This window comes from Mustelus asterias, chromosome 2 (genome assembly GCF_964213995.1).
Source record: "Mustelus asterias chromosome 2, sMusAst1.hap1.1, whole genome shotgun sequence".
NCBI classification, from domain to species: domain Eukaryota; kingdom Metazoa; phylum Chordata; class Chondrichthyes; order Carcharhiniformes; family Triakidae; genus Mustelus; species Mustelus asterias.
The window spans coordinates 48686984-48706240 of record NC_135802.1 but is presented as its reverse complement, the minus strand read 5'-3'; the positions used below and the strand labels follow the sequence as shown (position 1 = coordinate 48706240).

Genomic DNA, 19257 nt, shown 5'->3' with positions numbered 1-19257 from the left:
AAACCATTCAACAATTCGGACTCCAACACGCTATGGGGCAGCGAGTTCCACAAATTAACCACCCTCTGCAACAAGGATTTTATCCTCATCTCAGTTTTAAATCTATCGCCTCTCAACCTATACCTGTGACCTCTTGTTCCAGGTTGCCCTACAAGAGGAAACATTTGGTAACAATGCATCCTCTTGAACTGAGAAACATGATGCAAGTACCGCATGGTAGGTTGTTGCATAAGGTTAAATCTCACGGGATCCAGGGTGAGGTATCTAAATGGATACAAAATTGGCTTCTTGACAGAAGTCAGAGGGTGGTTGTAGAGGCTTGTTTTTCAAACTGGAGGCCTGTGACTAGCAGTGTGCCTCAGGAATCAGTGCTGGGTCCACTGTTTTTTGTCATTTATATTAATGATTTGGATGAGAATAGAGGGGGCATGGTTAGTAAGTTTGCAGATGACACCAAGATTGGTGGCATAGTGGACAGTGAAGAAAGCTATCTCCAATTGCAACGGGATCTTGATCAATTGGGCCAGTGGGCTGACGAATGGTAGATGGAGTTTAAGTTAGACAAATGCGAGGTGATGCATTTTGGTAGATTGAACCAGGGCAGGACTTACTCAATTAATGGTGGGGCGTTGGGGAGAGTTACAGAACAAAGAGATCTGGGGGTACATGTTCATAGCTCCTTGAAAGTGGAGTCACAGGTGGACAGAGTGGTGAAGAAGGCATTCGGCATGCTTGGTTTCATCGGTCAGAACACTGAATACAGGAGTTGGAATGTCTTGTTGAAGTTGTACAAGACATTGGTAAGGCCACACTTGGAATACTGTGTGCAATTCTGGTCACCCTTTTATAGAAAGGATATTATTAAACTAGAAAGAGTGCAGAAAAGATTTACTAGGATGCTACCGGGACTTGATGGATTGAGTTATAAGGAGAGGCTGGATAGACGGGGACTTTTTTTTCTGGAGCGTAGGAGGCTGAGGGTGATCTTATAGAGGTCTATAAAATAATGAGGGGCACAGATCAGATAGATCGTCAATATATTTTCCCAAAGGCAGGGGAGTCTAAAACTAAAGGGCATAGGTTTAAGGTGAGAGGGGAGAGATACAAAAGTGTCCAGAGGGGCAATTTTTTCACACAGAGGGTGGTGAGTGTCTGGAACAAGCTGTCAGAGATAGTAGTAGAGGCGAGTACAATGTTGTCTTTTAAAAAGCATTTAGATAGTTACATGGGTAAGATGGGTATAGAGGGATATGGGCCAAATGCGGGCAATTGGGATTAGTTTAGGGATTTAAAAAAAAAAGGTGGCATGAACAAGTTGGGTCAAAGGGCCTGTTTCCATGCTGTAAACCTCTATGACTCTAAGTACAGTTATTTCAGTTGTATGTTCTATTCCTAATTAATACAATCCATCTGAGTTCTAAAACAAGAAAGTTGTTTTTCAATAGAATTAATGTATTGATGACGAATGTCCGATCATGTTTCTAAGGTAGATTTAGGTCTGTTAAATTACAAATGAAATGTGGATAGTAAGTATTATGTCATTTCTGGTTTCACCTGCAGCTTGATCAAGAATTCTTGCTCACGTACCTCCAGATAGTCGTGATTGCAGTTTGTAGAATTCTCAATGTCAAAGGAAATGAAGTTGAGTGTGACCACTTGTCCTTCTGGCTGGTTGATAATCCACTCACAGGATTTGTTATGTGGGTATGGGTTAGGATGATAAGGAGACTTTATCATTCCATTGCCATTCAGTGTGCCACCACATGCTGTGTAGAAGCATCAGGAAACAATTCAGAAATCGTGAAAAAGCAAAATGTTAATGGAATAAACATTGCAACTAAGAATTAGTGACTGCATTGCTCATCTGTGGAGCTGAATCACTGATTAGGCAGATTCCAGATCTCCCTCCACCCATCCTCCCGTGTATGCTGTTAATTTAATCCAGTTGAGATCACTCTACACTACCAGTGGTGGATCTGGGGTGGGGCAGGAGGAAATCAGCCTGGGGTTCCACCCTGTTATTATCCAGCAAGCTTGTATAATATGTACAAAAGTATGTACATTTGTTAGCTGAAGTCAGAAAAAAGACAATTGGTAGTGCAAGAGATTGAAAAGTAAAAGTAACTGTTGTTCTTGCAAAGATACAGCCACCATATGTTAATTGTTCTATAGTGCAAATGTTTATTTGTATTTTTGTAATGAGACGTTTATTTGGATGCTAAATTTTGTCTAAAATATATGTAGTAAAATGCCTCCCAATCAGACAACTTCTCATCTTAGTGGATTTTAACCTCCAGCTCAATTCATTACCTTCTCTTTTCCAAGTTCACTGCCCCTGTGCCCCCTCATTCTTCCCTTCGCACACTGCGTGTAAACTCCCAACCTATGGTCATAGCAGCCACTTGCCCTGGCCATTTTTTAAAAATTCTTTCATGGGGTGTGAGCATCGTTGGCTCGGCCAGCATTTATTGCCTATTCATATTTGCCCTGGAGAAGTTGGTGGTGAGTTACCTTCTTGAACTGCTGCTGTCCATGTGGTGTGGGTGCACCCAAAGTGCTGTTAGAGAGGGTGTTTCAGGATTTTGACCCAGTGACAGTGAAGGAAAAGCAATATATTTCCATATGAGGATGGTGAGTGGCTTGGAGGGAAACCTGCAAGTGGTGGTGTTCCCATGCATCTGCTCTCCTTGTCCTACACGGTGGTAGAGGTCATGGGTTTGTAAGTTGCTGTTGAAGTTGCCTTACTGAGTTGCTGCAGTGCACCTTATAAATGGTACATACTACAGTAACTATGCATTGGTGGCAGAGGGTTAAGGTACTGGATAGAGTTTAGATCAAGGGAATTGCTTTGTCCTGGGGGCTGTCGAAGTTTTTGAATCTTGTAGAAGCTGCAGTCATCCGAGCAAGTGGAGAATATTCCATTACACTCCTTACTTGTGCCTTGTAGATGGTGGACAAGCTTTGGAAAGTCAGAAGATGAGTTACTCGCCACAGAATTGGCTGGGATTTTCCAGACTTGGGGTGAGTGCAGCTGGAAAATCCTGCACTTCGAGTCTGTATGACTTTTCAGAGCTGAAGAGGAGCAAAAATGTGGTGGAGAGATTGGAGCAGAATACTCGTAACCTCCTTTTTCTCAGCAAAGTTCTTGAACATGTTGTCACCTCCTAAAATTGCACCAGAACTCCATGTTTGAATCCCTCCAATCATGTTCCTATCCCCATCACAGTACCTTATCATAGTCACAAATAGAATTCTATGTGATTCTGACTAGAGCAAACTATCACTCCTCATTATTCTCAACATGTTTACATCTTTTGACACATTTGATCACACAATCTTCCTCCAATGCCTCTCCACTGTTGTCCAGCTGGGCGGGACTGCAATCGCAGGTTCCATTTCTACCTACAAATCTGTAGCCAGAGAATCACCATCAATAGCTTCTCTTCCCATGCCTGCACAGTTATCTCTGCTATTCTACAAGAGCACAAAAGTCAGTTCCCCCATGTCAACTGATGATATCCAGTTTGCTCCCCTTCACTTCTCTTGACACCCTCTGATGTCTCTGAATTGTCAAATTATTTGTCTCCAGTACTGCATGAGCAGAAATTTCCCCCAATTAAACTTTGGAAAGATTGTGGCCATTTTCTCTGTGTCCACCAAAAATTCCATTCTCTCACCATTGACTCATAGAATTGCAGAAGGAGGCCATTCGCCCATCATGTCTGTGTTGATTCATTGAAAGGGCAACTCCATTAGTCCCACTCCTTGCCTTTTTTCCCCATAGCCCTGCAACTATTTTCCCTTAATGAAATATCCTTTTAAAAGTAATGATTAAATCTGCTTCTAGCACACCCTTGGGCAGTACATCCCAGATCCTCATTACTCACTGCTTTTCCTCATGCTGACTTTCATTCTTTTGCCATTCACCTCATATCAGTGTCCTCTGATCAAGGGCCAAATGCTGCACACAGTTTCTCGCTATCTGTCTCAATGGCTCATGATTTTGAGTCCTCTCCTGGAAACAGTCTAAGGCTGAATCTTTGAGTATGTGCTGAAAGGGTCAAAAACCAAAAGACACCAGTTCAATGTGATTGACAAAATAACCAAGAGTGACATGAGGATTTAAAATAAAAACTCAACAAGTGGTTAGGATCGGGAATGCATCGCCTGAAAATGTGCTGGAAGCCAATTCACTCACAGCTTTCAGTGAATTAGATAGGTACCCAAAGAGGAAAAATGCCACGGGGAAGGAGTGGGACCAAGTGAGTTAATCTTGCACATAGCTGACATGTATACAATGGGCCAAATGGCCTCCTTCTGTGTTGTCCCAGTCCGTGAACCAGACTGTTGACAGTCACAGCGTCATATTTGACCTTGGAATGAGCTTTCAACTATTTATCCACACTAAGATTGCTTATTTCCATGTCTGTCACATCACCCAACTCTCCCCATACCTCAGTCCTTCTGCTGCTGAAACTCTCATCAATGCCTTTGTTACCTCCAGACTTCATCATTCTAATACACTCTCAGCCAGCCTCCCATGTTTTACCTCTGTAAACTTAAAGTCATCCAAAATTGTGCTGCCCATATCCCAGCCCGCACTAAATCTGGTTCAATCATTAGCTTTGCACTCGCTGACTTGCACTGACTCACACTTAAGCAAAACTTCAATTTTAAAATTTTGAATCTTGTTTGGAAATTATTCTATGTCTTTCTTTCCTATATGATGCTGTTTAAAATTGCTATTTCGACCAAGTTTTGGTCACCTGCCCAATATCTACATGGTTCAAACTAATTTTTGTTTTATTAAGTCTCTGTGAAGTACCTTGGATACACATTAAAGATGCTATATAAATACAAACTGTTGTGATTAAATTCATGGTCTAAGATATTTGTGTGTGTGTTATACTCAGTGATTTATGGTATCCATTCTTGAATACCAGATAAGGCATATTTTCAAAAGGGCATCACTAGATCTGTGCAAATGAATGTTTTCTTTCACAACTAGGCTGTTATACAAGAACTTCAAAAATGTGAACTTCAGCCTTTTTTCTCCCCCTTTGTTTTCAGTGCAGGAAACTATTTTTAAACGGTAATCGCAGAAAAGAATTCTACTTGGGAATAGGTTTTTGGTAAAATGGTCTGAAATATAAATGCCCAAATTTGCACATGATTCTGCCATTTGTTGTTTTGGTTTACATAAATAGTTTCATGCATATTAGACATTGCTAAATCTATTTTGATGTCATTTTATTTGTGGGGATTGACTAGCAAGAGTAGATCAGATGATCAAAGTCCTTTCTTCCTTAACATCTAACTTTCAGTTCCATCCAGACTCATTTATGAAAATCTCTTCCCTTCGTTTGCTCTAATTACTGACAGGATTTTGCATTCAAATGGGAAAACATGTACCAGGAAACAGCAAAGAATTTTTATACTTCAGTAGGACAAATTGACCAATTCTGCTCTCCCAATAGGGACTATGCAGAGAGAGGGACATACCATTCTCAGAGTTTCTTGGAATGTTAGGTCAGTGAATTTATCCATGTACTTTTATAAGTGTGACCTCATGATAAAAAAACAAGCATAATGTTAACTAGTTCATGCATCTTCACATGTCACCGTTCTTCTCTATTTCTCTGTGTTGCCAGTTTTTGGATGTTCTTTTACTTAATATAACTCTCGCTTTTCCGTGCGTATTTATTTTACCTTCCACTGTCACATATGATATAAAACTTACAGCACAGAAACAGGCCATGTGGCCCAACTGATGAATGGAGGTTAGAGAGTCACATAGTTTTGCAACACAAAAAGAGACCCTTTGGCCCAACATGTTGGCACCGGCCTTCAAGGACATATCTATTCCATTCCTATTTTCCAGCACTTGGTCCATAGCCTCATATGCTATGGCATTTCAAGTGTCTTTTTTTAAGTATAAAGTTTATTTATTAGTGTCATAAGTAAGCTTACATTAACACTGCAATGATGTTACTGTGAAAATCCTCTAGTTGCCATACTCCAGCAAATGTTCGGGTATACTGAGGGAGAATTTAGCATGTCCAATGCACCTAGCCAGCACGTCTTTTGGACTGTGGGAGGAAACTGAAGCACCTGGGGGAAATCCACACAGATACAGGGTGAATGTGCAGGCTCTACATGGACAGTGACCCAAACTGGGAATTGAACGCGGTCCCTGGCATTGTGAGGCAACAGTGCTAACCACTGTGCCAAGTGCTCAGCTAAATGCTTCTAAAGTGTTGTGAGGGTTCCTGCCTCTATCACCCTTTCAGGTAGTGAGTTTCAGATTCCCACCACTCTCTGGGTGAATAGGATTTGCCTCAAATCCCCTCTAAATCTCCTGCTTCTTACTTTAAATCTATGTCCCCTGGTTATTAACCCTTCCATGAAGGGGAAAAAGGTCCTTTCTATTTACCCTATCTATGTCCCTGACAATTTTGTACACCTCTATCAAATCTCCCCCTCAGCCTCTCCACTCTAAGGAAAACAACCCAATCCTAACCAGCCTCTCTCTTCGTAGCTGAAATGCTCCAGCCCAGGCAACATCCTGGTGAATCTCCTCTGTATCCTTTCCAGTGCAATCACAACCTTCCCATAGTGGTGACCAGAACTGCACACAGTGCAGTTCTAGCTGTGGCCTAATTAGCTCCATCACAACTTCCCTGCTCTTGTATTCTATGCTTGGCTAATAAAGGCAAGTATCCCATATGTCTTATCTACCTGTCTTGCTGCCTTGAGGGATCTCTGGACATGCACTTGAAGGTACTACTGGTCCTCTGTACTTCCTAGCATCCTACCATTCATTGCGTATTCCCTTGACTTGTTAGTCCTCTCAAAATGCATTACTTCACACTTTTCAGGGTTAAATTCCATTTGCCACTATCCTGCCCATCTGATCAGGTGCCTAAATCATCCTGTAATCCAAGGCTTTCCTTCTTGCTATTTACCACACCATTAATTCCCATGTATTCTGCGAACATATTGATCATATCTCCTACTTTCACATCTAGATCATTAAGGTACACTACAAACAGCAAACGACCCAGCACTGACTCCTGCAGCATGGCACTGGACACAGGCTCCCAGTCACAAAACAAACTTTGACCATCATCCTCTGCCTCTTGTGGAGTTGCAAATGGTGTTGAATATTGTGTGAACATCCCCACTTCTGATCATATGATTGAAGGAAGGGCATTGATGAAGCAGCTGAAGATTGCTGGGCCTAGGATACCACCCTGGGGAACTCCTGCAACGATGTCCTGGAACTGAGATGATTGATCTCCAACAAGCACAACCATCTTCCTTGGGTATGACTCCAACCAGCAGAGATATTTCCTCCTACTGCCCATTGACTCCAGTTTTGCTAGGCTCCTTGATGTAAATCAAATGCTGCCTTGAAGTCAAGGGCAGCATTTTTCACTGACTCAAGAACAGCTTCTTCCCTGCTGCCATCAGACTTTTGAATAGACCTACCTCACATATGAGGAGCAGTTCGGGAGACTGGGTCTATACCCAGGATGAGGGGGAATCTAATTGAAACTTACAGAATATTGAGAGGTCTAGATAGAGTGGACATGGAGAGGATGTTTCCACTAGTGGGAGTTCACCGTAGAGTGAAGGGATGCTCCTTTAAAACTGAGATGAGGAGGAATTTCTTCAACCAGAGGGTGGTGAATCTATGGAACTCTTTGCCACAGAGGGCTATGGAGGCCAGGTCATTGAGTGTCTTTAAGACAGAGATAGATAGGTTCTTGATCAATAAGGGGACCAAGGGTTATAGGGAGAAGGCAGGAGAATGGGGATGAGAATCATATCAGCCATGATTGAATGGCTCGATGGGCCGAATGGCCTGATGCTGCTCCTATAGCTTATGGTCTTATTAAGTTGATCTTTCTTTACATGCTAGCTATGACTGTAACACTACATTCTGCACTCTCTCCTTTCCTTCTCTATGAACGGTATGCTTTGTCTGTATAGCACGCAAGAGACGATATTTTTCACTGTATACCAATACATGTGACAATCAAATCAAATCAAATCAAAGCTCTAGAGTTCAGTTCTTCTGTCTATGTTTGAAGCAAGGTTGTAATGTGGTCAGGAGCTGAGTGTCTCTGGCAGAACCCAAATTGAGCTTCAGTTATTGCCAAGCAAAGGGCTGCTTGATAGCACTGTTGGTGTTCCCTTCCATCAGTTTATTGATTATCAAGAGTGGACTAATGGGGAGGGTAATTGTCTTGCTTTTTGTGTACAGGAGGTTTGGACAATTTTCCACATTTCTGGGTAGATGCCAGTGTTGTAGCTCTACTGGAATAGCTGGGCTTAGGTGTGACAAGTTCTGTCAGACCCACTGCCTTTCCAGTTCCTTCAACCATTTCTTAATGTCATGCCAAGTGAATTAAATTGGCTAAAGCCTGGCATCTATGATGGAGGCCTGGCATCCTGAGGAGGCCTGGAATGAAGAAGTAGTGAGTATTTGAATTATATTTTTGTGCTTGTGTTAAGATCTTTGCAATCTTAGGGCAGAATTTTTCCATCCTGCCCGCCACGGGAATTGTAGCGGGTGGAACAAGACCATGCAAAGTCCCATTGACCTCAGGCGGGATTTTCCAGTCTTGGGGGCAAGCGTGGCTGGAAAATCCCACCTTAATGTGTGGTGTAATTTAGATTGTTTTCTTGTTTAATGAGTGCTTTTTGTGTGTGTTAACATTCATCAGCAGACTCCTGTGAATATGTTCAGTAACTAACCTCAACAGCTTCTTAAGAAAAAGTAAAAGATAGGATCTATCAAGCCAGGTTTCAATGTGGGATCTGATTTGTCCAGTATTTACATCAGTTGGGATTGCAGCAGGGTGGACCACAGCAATTCAAGAAGTTGACTCAGCATCACTCTCGAGAGGGTAATTTGGGATGGACAAGTCTTGCCAGCTGGACTCATATCCCATGAATGAATAAATAAACTGGAATGCTTATATGGATGGGAATGCTACAACATATTCAGATGCTCACCCTGTGGGAAAATATTCATACCCATCTGTGCTCTATCACTTTGTGCCACAGTAAACACTACAATGGCGCATGGTACTTGTGAAACTCAGTTGGAACACATCGCTGTTGTATTCTATCACTGTCCAGATCTTAGAAATAAAAGCAAAAGGGAATCCTTACCAACTTCATACACAGCACGAAAACCTCCTTTTGCAACAGAAACATCTGCTTTAAACTTAAGCCACAGTGTGTTTCCACTAGTGGTGATGGGAGCCGGGACGCTAGCACCACAGAACTTGTCGATTAGAGGATCTGTCTCTGCTTCACCGTCTCGAACCTAAAATCCAAAAGAAATTCAGAGAAAGATCAAACCAAACATCTGCCTTTTCACCAGAAAAGTATTTCAGTGGTTTACCAATATGGGTGTGCTCATCACTCAAATCATAATGAATGAAGCAGGTCTTCAAATAAAGAACCAATGTTTCAGCCAAGACTTGAGCAATATTGTCATTTATAAAGCTGTTTTTGATATCACCTGGCATGATCGTAACTACTAGCTTAGGTCGATTGTCAGCACTTTTGCCTCCAAGTCAATTGGTTCAAGCCCTGACCTTCAGTCCACAATCTAGACTGAAACCCAAATGCAGCTATGAGGGAGTATTCAATAAAGAGCAGTGCCAGCTTTTGGAACAGGGGTTAAATGGAGGCCCCAGGTGGTTTAAACATTCAATGGAGATGGAAATCTGCAACACACATCCTAAACTAAATGTTGGCATACATCAACACTCAGGAAGTCCACTGCTGACACTGTCAGTTTTCAGCGCCACAGGGAGGTACCTTTATTTGAACAAGGTTAGCAGTGCAGCAAACTGTAGAAGACTGACTGGTCCTTTCTGGGGGAGGGTACTGTCGGATCTTTTCCACTGTCCCTGCTTCTCTACCCATACCTCTGCAGCCCACTTTGTAAGAGAGTCACACTTGAATAAACCTTTTGAAATGATTTGATCTTTTATCAGTGATCCCAGTTTGGAGCTTTCTATTCAGCAGCCAGTTAGTTACACATGATCTCATAGAATCATGAGAGCTGGGGGCACAAGATCTCCGAGCACTGAGAGTCCCCATTCCTTCTTGTACCAAATTATTTATTCATTCGCAGAAGGTAGGCATCGCTGGCAAGGCACTTATTATCAATTCTGACCCTGTTTGGGTAGGTGGAAGGATATGCATGATTCATCACGTGTATTTTCAGTTTCTCGTGCTTTCTTAAACTACTGATATAACCTTACATAGAGCCATAGAGTCCCTACAGTGCAGAAGGAGGCTATTTGGCCCAACAAGTCTGCACTGACTTCTCCCAATAATATTCCCGTAATCCCATGCATTTACCATAGCTAATCCACCTAATCAATGGACAATAAGGGGCAATTTAGCATGACCAATCCACCTAACCAGTACACCTTTGGACTGTGGGAGCAAAGCAGAGCATCTAGAGGAAACCTACGTAGACACGGGAAGAATGTGGAAACTCCACACAGACATCACCCAAGGATGGAATTGAACCCTGATCCCTGGCACTGTGAGGCAGCAGTGTTAGCCACTGTGCCGAAAGGGAAAATGTTGTCATGTGTACAATTAAACAAGCTCTTTGGTCTTGCAGAGTGAGAAAGAGTCTTGGAGAAAGAGTCAGTCACTCTAATAACTCTCTGAGCATTTCTAGAACAAAAGCTGCTGTGACACGCTCACCAATTCTGTCCTGGTATCCTACCTGCACAAGAAGCAGCATCCACACACTCACAGTTGTGAAGGATTACTTAAACAGTTACAAGGATTGTCATCAGATCAATCAATGGGGGGGCAAGGTTCAATTTGGGGGGCAAGGTTCAATAGAGGGGCAAGGTTCAATACAGATATGCGGGGGACATATTTTACACAGAGTGTGGTGGGGGCCTGGAATGCACTACCAAGCAAGGTGGTTGAGGCAGACACGCTAGGATCATTTAAGACTTATCTAGATAGCCACATGAACAGACTGGGAATAGAGGGATACAAACAGATGGTCTAGTTAGGAACACATGATCGGTGCAGGCTTGGAAGGCCGAAGGGCCTGTTCCTGTGCTGTATTGTTCTTTGTTCTTTGTTAATACTACAATAGTCAGAATAAAGAACTAGCAGTGGAAGAGAAGAAGTCGATTGTTTCTTCACAGAAAGAAAACAACCTCCCTAGGTCGAGGAGTCCAGGATCCCTTCAAAAGAGCAAATGTTCAGAAAGCGTCAATGTCATGTGATGGCAGCAGAGGCAGTTATTTTTTATTCGTTCATGGGACATAGATGTCGCTGGCTGGCCAGCATTTATTGCCCATCCCTAGTTGCCTGAGGGCAATTGAGAGTCAACCACATTGCTGTGGCTCTGGAGTCACATGTGGGCCAGACCAGGTAAGGACGGCAGATTTCCTTCCTTAAAAGACATTAGTGAACCAGATGGGTTTTTCCGACAATCAACAACGGTTTTGTGGTAATCAGTAGATTCTTAATTCCAGATTTATTTATTGAATTCAAATTCTACCATCTGTTGAGGCGGGATTCGAACCTGGGTCCCCAGAATATTAGCTGAGTTTCTGGATTAATAGTCTGGCGATAATGCCACTAGGCCATCGTCTCCCATTTCCACACTTATGGTTGGAATATGAATAATTGAGAGGACTTTCACATCGGCAAAGTTTTGCTGAAATCTTCTCATGACCTGCAGACCGCCTTGGACACTGTGATAGCCCACGCAATTGTTAGAACAGCCAGATCCTAAAAAAAACTTTGACTTCAGGAGTGACAGCTGCTAATGTTTCAATAGTTGCTTTGATCAGGATACATTCACGGTGCTTCCAAAATCTCACTGAAGTAACAGGTAAACAAGGATCTCAATCATTAACACCCCTGAGCCTGTACACTAAGATTACAAGATGGGGGTGCAGATGTCACTGTCCCTCCAGATAATAGTAATCAACCTGCTTTTATAATGACTTCAACTAGACAGCTCCACACAATTCTGGCCACCTTTGAAACAAGTGCCACAATACCAGAAGCTGGTGTCACTGGAGCAGCAGACAGATGCGGCATGATGCATCTGAGGTCTCCAAGGCTCAAGAGGAAGTGTTGCAGCCACCCATGCTGCAGATATGTACTCAGAAGTATGCCTTCACGCATATTTTATGGTCCTCCAAATCACAGAACTCCAATTTATGCCCAGCAATATTCCAATGAGCTGATGTGCAATCTCAGTGATGGGCAGCATTGGGATTCGAGGATGAACACAGTAAGAGTTTTAACAACACCAGGTTAAAGTCCAATAGGTTTCTTTGGTAGCAAATGCCATTAGCTTTCGGAGCACTGCTCCTTCGTCAGATGGAGTGGATATCTGCATATCTTGGACATCTGCAGATATCCACTCCATCTGACGAAGGAGCAGCGCTCCGAAAGCGAGTGGATTTTGCTACCAAATAAACCTGTTGGACTTTAACCTGGTGTTGTTAAAACTCTTACTGTGTTTACCCCAGTCCAATGCCGGCATCTCCACATCATTCGAGGATGAGCCATAAGATCTTCCCCAACCACGTTCTCTGGCAGACAATTATGGGCCTCAGGATATAAGGTTATTGCTTTTGTATCCTAGCTGGTAAGGTGCTACAATCTTTACAGGCCCTATTGGCAATCAAGAAAAGAAGTGCTTATCAGATATTGGTGAGTGGATGTCATTATATTTGCAATTTGGTACTATTTGGTGCTCTGAAAATTATGTTAAAATATAGATACAGTGAATTACAATGCAATATCGTAAATATTGTATCAAATAACGCAATTAGCTGTTTGAAAAATATGCTGAAACCATTAGAATACTAGGAACATGAAGATGGTCATATCCATAAAATGTCATCAAGGACAGCTTTATATTTACCAGTAGTTCCTTTTTTCTGACCTGGTCTAACGCAGTTTTGATGTGGAGATGCCGGCGTTGGACTGGGGTAAGCACAGTAAGAAGTCTCACAACACCAGGTTAAAGTCCAATAGGTTTATGACCTGTTGGACTTTAACCTGGTGTTGTGAGACTTCTTACTGGTCTAACGCAGTTTGTCATGTTGTGCACTATTTGTGACTACACTTATCACTGTTGAAAATTCAGAAACACACCAAGTTAAGGACTTGCATTACTAGATAGAATCGATAGAACAGTTGGTGAATCCTTTGATTTGCCCTGTCAGAGATTATTTGGAAACACCACTATAGTAGAAATAATAACATGCATTGTTCTGTTCAGAGTAAGCAATCTTTTGCTGATTTTTCATGTCTTTTTTGCAGGCTGAGTATATAGAAAGATAGGAATTAGGAAAGGAAGTAGGCAAATTCAGCCCTTCGAGCCTGCTCTGCCATTCAATCAGATCTCTTCCTGAAAGAACATTTTTTAATACAATATGCTGAATGGACCTTAATGAAACATTTCTGCAGGAAGGGAAAAAGCAATGTCTTAATCGATACTATCAGACTCGCTGCTCAGCCCACTTTATTAGGTATAGGCAATAAGTGCTAGCCAGCGATGCCTACATCCCATGAGTCATAGAATCATAGAATCCTACAGTGCAGAAGAAGGCCATTCGGCCCGACAAGTCTACACTGACCACAATCCCACCCAAGGCCTATGCCCATAACCGCATGTATTTACCCTAGCTAGTTCCCCTGACATTAAGGGGCAATTTAGCACGGCCAATCCACCTAACCCGCACATCTTTGGACTGTGGGAGAAAACCGGAGCACCTGGAGGAAACCCACGCAGACACAGGGAGAGTGTGTGGACTCCGCACAGACAGTGACCCAAGCTGGGAATTGAACCCGGATCCCTGGCGCTGTGAGGCACCACTGCTAACCACTGTGCCACCCTAATAAAATGCTACTGAGGAAAATCTGTCAAACTCTCATTGACCAGCCACAAATAATAAACAAACTGCTCTTAAACATTCCAGTTGGAACACTTCAATGGAGAGTTCAAAAATGTTACATGACATTACTGCGATTTAATCTTGATTGGAATTCACCAATGGGTTTGGATTGGTCCGATCAAGAGAGTTATTTTCTTCAATCAAACTTTGAGAAAAACACCACAGGTCAAGTCTTGGGCATTTTCTGGAACACTCTTCAAAGGAATAGACAATCTTCCAACCAAATCAGATTCACAATCCGTGCCTAAAAGGCACATTAGCAAAATAAAGAAAAGTGTTGGCAGTTACGATCATTTTTTCTCCACAGTAATCCTCCCACATACACACATATACACACTTTAAAGTAAGCATGACTCCTTTGTGTGGGATGCTATATTTTTCACTAAGTGCTGTCCCTCCCTAATTCACCATGTATTTCTTGCTACAGGACTATTATGTTGGGAAGGGTAAGGCTTAGTAATGCCTTATCCAGATGCAAAGAGCATAAAGATGGGAATCAAGGTTTGTTTGATCATGGAGCTATCTACACATTCACATGATTAGCACTATTTTTTTTTAAATGGAGCACAATCATCCCTGAAAAATTGCATGGCAATGCATTATCTCAGGTCAGCAACAGTTAGCAGACCAGCCCAGACCATTCTCATGGCCCCTGGACACCATGGACTCAAGCCACTCCGAGGGTGACGTCCCGAAGATCAGCAATGAAGAAGCATCATAGCTGTCATCCCACTCATGGGCGTTTGGCCCATACTCCTCTATACCCATCTTACCCATGTAACTAACATTGTTTACTCCAACGCCCGTGGCTTTACCTGGTTTATTACAGTGACACAGTGGTTAGCACTGCTGTCCCACAGTGCCAGGGACCCGGGTTCGATTCAGGCCTTGAGTGACTTGTCTATGGAGTTTGCACGTTCTCCCCGTGTCTGCATGGGTTTCCTCCGGGTGCTCCGGTTTCCTCTCACAGTCCAAAGACGTGCGGCTTAGATGAATTGGCCATGCAAAATTGCCCCTTAGTATCCAAAGATGTGTAGCTTTGATGGATTGGCCATGGTAAATCCACAGGTTTACAGGGATTGGGCAGACAGGAGGGTCAGCTCATGACCTCCATGTCTGAGGGTTTGAGCTCCATGGTGTAGTGCTTCAGCTGCATAGTGCTGGGCCAAGTGGGAATCCACGGGTGTCAGTGTCACAGGATGGTGGGGTTTCTGGATATCACTGAAGGAGCCCCTCTATCTCATGGAGCAGCCCAAAGGGACAATGGCATACTGGTATTGTCGCTGGACCCGTAATCCAACATAATGCAGATGGCAGATGGTGAAATTTGAATTCACCATAAATAAAAATCTGGAATTAAAAGTCTAACGATGACCATGAAACCATTGTTGATTGTCATGAAAACCCATCTGGTTCACTAATGCCCTTTAGGGAAGGAAATCTGTCATCCTTAGCTGGTCTGGCCTACATGTGACTTCAGATCTACAGCAATGCGGTTGAATCTTAACTGTCCTCAGGGATAGGCAATAAATACTGACCCAACCAATGATGGTCACATCCCATGAACAAATAATTAAGAAACAGATATTCACAAAGGATAAGAGGAGCTTATCTCTGTCCTCACTGCAGTTATCACCATTCCCCTGCAGCATCTGGTCCATTGCTTCAGCACCCTGCCCATGAAAGGTGTGCCCATCATGATGACCTCCTGCGGGCACCGCAGTAGTGAGAAGAGTCAAGGTGGGACATGTCTTGACACCCTAGTCCTGGTCGTCCCCAAATCGAGAAGCTATGAGGGCATCCCTAACCTTGCGCCCCAAGCAGGGGCCCTAGTCATTGCCTGAAATCCTTCTCCCACCTTCTCCACAGGTTGCCCCTCACCACCCTTCCTGACATCATTTTCATCTGAGCAGATGTGGCACTCCTCCATGTCCTCCCCATCCAGGACCTTGTCCTGTTACAGTGCCAGGTTGTACAGAACGCAGCAGACCACAGTGATGTGGGACACCCTCTGGGAGCTCTTTGGAGGGGACCCCCGGATCTGTCCAGGCACTGGAATCTCATTATAAGCAAACATTATAAGCAAACCTGTTCATCACAGCTCAGAATCCTCCACTCTGCCCATGCAGTCTGGCATTTCACAGGACCCCAGCCAGGGATCTCATCATCACCCCCTGCGCATGACCCTGTGATCTCACCCATCCTCTCTTAGTTCAAGCCACCACTCCAGAAGACCAATCCCTCAGCGGTGCCATCAGCTCAAGCCCAGCGAGGTGTCAAGGGCGGCATCACCTGCACAGCAGCCGCCAGGGCCATTGAAACCTAGAGACTCACAACCATGAAGGGCCACTAGTGCCTGTAAGTGACCCCACTCCCCTGAAATGCTGACACTGAACCTTCCCCATGCCCAGTCCCATGTTGCACTTATCAGGCTTTTCACCACCCCCCCCTCCCCCCCTTCCCCCCCCACTCCCCTCCACACACATCCTCTCCAGTGTCCACTCTGCAGTTTACACCCTGGAAGGTAATGATGACCTTGGTGTTCATCTCCAATATGCCCTTGGGAAATGAGGTCGCCAGGTTCTCATTTTTACACAGCTGTTGTAAACCATGCCAGTATGACGTCATTCGGGGGGGGGGGGGAAGGCCTGCCAGGAGGGCTCGCTTATAAGATGCTGATGCATTTAAATGAGGTTCCCGACCTTCCTGGGTGGGAACATTGCTATGTCACTGGCAAGGAGTGTGGAAAATTGGAAATCACGATCTCGCCAGCAGGTTATGCACCTAAGTCACCGTTCTCGCTGACGGCTAATGTGGGCTCAAAATTCCGCCCATAGTTTCAAAAAGGGAAAATTCCACCCAGTGTATCTCATCGGAGTGTGTGTATCCGCAGTGCCAAATAACAGTCTAGTCATCTTCTAACCTGTTAATCCTTACATTGCAAATTTACAGCAACTGCAATCAGTTTACTTTCAAAATGATCAATTCCTATAACACTTAAGACTATATAACTTCCTGAAAGCATACTTTTAAAGTGTGGAGAAGGAACAATTCACCTCTACGTAGGCTGAGGAACAGCTGTTGTGGGATTCCAACTCCATATGTGTGAACTGGAGATGAACGCACTCCCCTACGGGCTGTCGGATAATGTAGACACATTGCCGGTTGCTGGGATATGGATGAGGCCAGTTGGGGGAGGTGAGAATGCCTTTGCTATCTTCATATGTTCCTCCGCAGCCAGGGTCAACTAAGAAGACAGAACACGCAACTGTTAGTTCGATCATTTGTCCCAAAGGACTTTGACTCTCCTGCAGAGACATTTGTTGCAGCATTTGTTATTTTAATTCTCCACTGAAATGCGTGGTGAGAAAATAATGCCATAGAAATTCCAGGAATCCTGCCCACCTCAGCACAAAACCAGAGGCCTCTGTCCCAAATCTTGGGATAGGATCAATATCTTGACAGGGGACATCAGCAGTGCCTACCTTGCCTCACCTCCCTCTACCTTTCCAAACTTGGAACAGGACCTTGTCACTGCACCTAAAGACGTCCTGAGGCTCAAGTTGGCAAAATAAAAAATAAAATCTGATACGTCTTCAGTTCTTACAGGGGCCACTCTTCCACTTGAAACAATGATATAGGAAATACATATCGATGCTGCCTGACTCAGCGTTGAATGTACCTCTAGCATTTTCCATATGTCATTGACAGATCAGTGATAAGTGTTGAGAAGGAAAATGTCAGTTCATATGAAGTCGCAATGTCCTATAGGAGGTAATCACTTTTGTCGTAATGGGAGAATAAAACATGGGTGACACGATGGCACAGTGGTTAGCGCTGCTGTCTCACAGCACCAGGGACCCAGGTTCAATTCCAGCCTCAGGTAACTGTGCGGAGTTTGCACGTTCTCCCCCTGTCTGCGTGGGTTTCCTCTGGGTGCTCCGATTTTGTTCCACAGTCCAAAGATGTGCAGGTTAGGTGGCTTGGCCATGCTAAATTGCCCCTTGGTGTCCGAAGATATCTAGGTTAGCGGAATAAACCTGTGGGGTAACGGAGAGAGGGTGTGGGAAAGGGCATGGGTAAGGTGCTCTGTTGGAGATTCAGTGCAGACTTGATGGGCCGAATGGCCTCCTGCACTGTAGCGATTCTATGAATTAAAACCATTTGGTCAACAGTGCAGCTTTTTTTCACAACAGCTCTATTTTAACCATTTCCTCCTCAGGAAAGATCCTGTGAAGTATTTCCAAGAGAACTTCTAAAATGTTCATCTGATCTTAAAACTATTTCTGCATCCTGGACCTGTTCCACACAGTGTTCACCCTCTTCATCTATACCAGTACTTATAAATTTCAATCTTGTCCCTAACTGTGATATTTTTTCAGTTCATGACAAAACATGAAATTATTTAAGTGGGGAACGCAATCCATGCTGCATGGGAGGAAAGAAACCTTTCTCATCTCAATTTTTTCCTGGGCTTTGTGGATATTATACTCAGATCCAGTATTCACAGAAGAAATTAAATGAACTGCTTACATCCCTGAACTATCTATGTGATTGCATGAGGCCTGTTTTTATTTTCACACAAGTTCTGCCAATATTTTACTCTGTAGTTCAGCCACATGTCCATCTCTGTCAGCTGTAAGAAAATATGCAGTCCGAATGCAGGGGGGTATACAGTTTTTCAACAGGTGCAATAGGTTGAATATGATCTTAAGTATAACATGCAAATACTTACATGGTAATGTAATGTACGTGATCTGAAACCCTCTGTCACTGACACTTTTATCACTGTGGAAATGAATTCTTGCAGAAGATCCAGACGTCTGCAGTGGGGGAGGAGTTTCTGTGCTACAGTACTTGTGAAGAATGGGATCTTTGTCCAGAAGACCAGCTTTAATCTGGAGGTAACAATAATCGGTAAATATTGATAACTGCAGGTTTACTATATGCACGTCATACACATGAAGAACATGTATTCATAGAGAAGAAATCATAGAATCCCTTCAGTGCAGAAGGAGGCTATTCAGTCCGTTAAGTTTGCACCGACTCTCTGACAGAGTATTCTGCCTAAGCCTAGGCTCTCTCCCCCGCCCTATCTCTGTAACAGTTCTGGTCACCCTATTATAGAAAGGATATTATTAAACTAGAGAGAGTGCAGAAAAGATTTACTAGAATGCTCCCGGGACTTGATGGTTTGAGTTATAAGGAGAGGCTAAATAGACTGGGACTTTTTTCTCTGGAGCGTAGGAGGCTGAGGGGTGATCTTATAGAG

The 19257-nt window shown here is 43.5% G+C and overlaps 1 protein-coding gene across 1 annotated transcript in view; it reads right to left on the bottom strand.

Annotated features, from left to right (window-relative positions):
- cubn (cubilin (intrinsic factor-cobalamin receptor)) overlaps positions 1-19257 on the bottom strand; it is a 374618-nt gene that overhangs the window by 284168 nt on the left and 71193 nt on the right. Inside the window, exons 16-19 of the mRNA XM_078200308.1 lie at positions 18721-18883; positions 17042-17232; positions 9184-9340; positions 1588-1766 (exon numbers count right to left, since the gene is read on the bottom strand). Coding sequence (XP_078056434.1) covers positions 1588-1766; positions 9184-9340; positions 17042-17232; positions 18721-18883 — 690 coding nt within the window. The remainder of the gene's footprint in view (positions 1-1587; positions 1767-9183; positions 9341-17041; positions 17233-18720; positions 18884-19257) is intronic.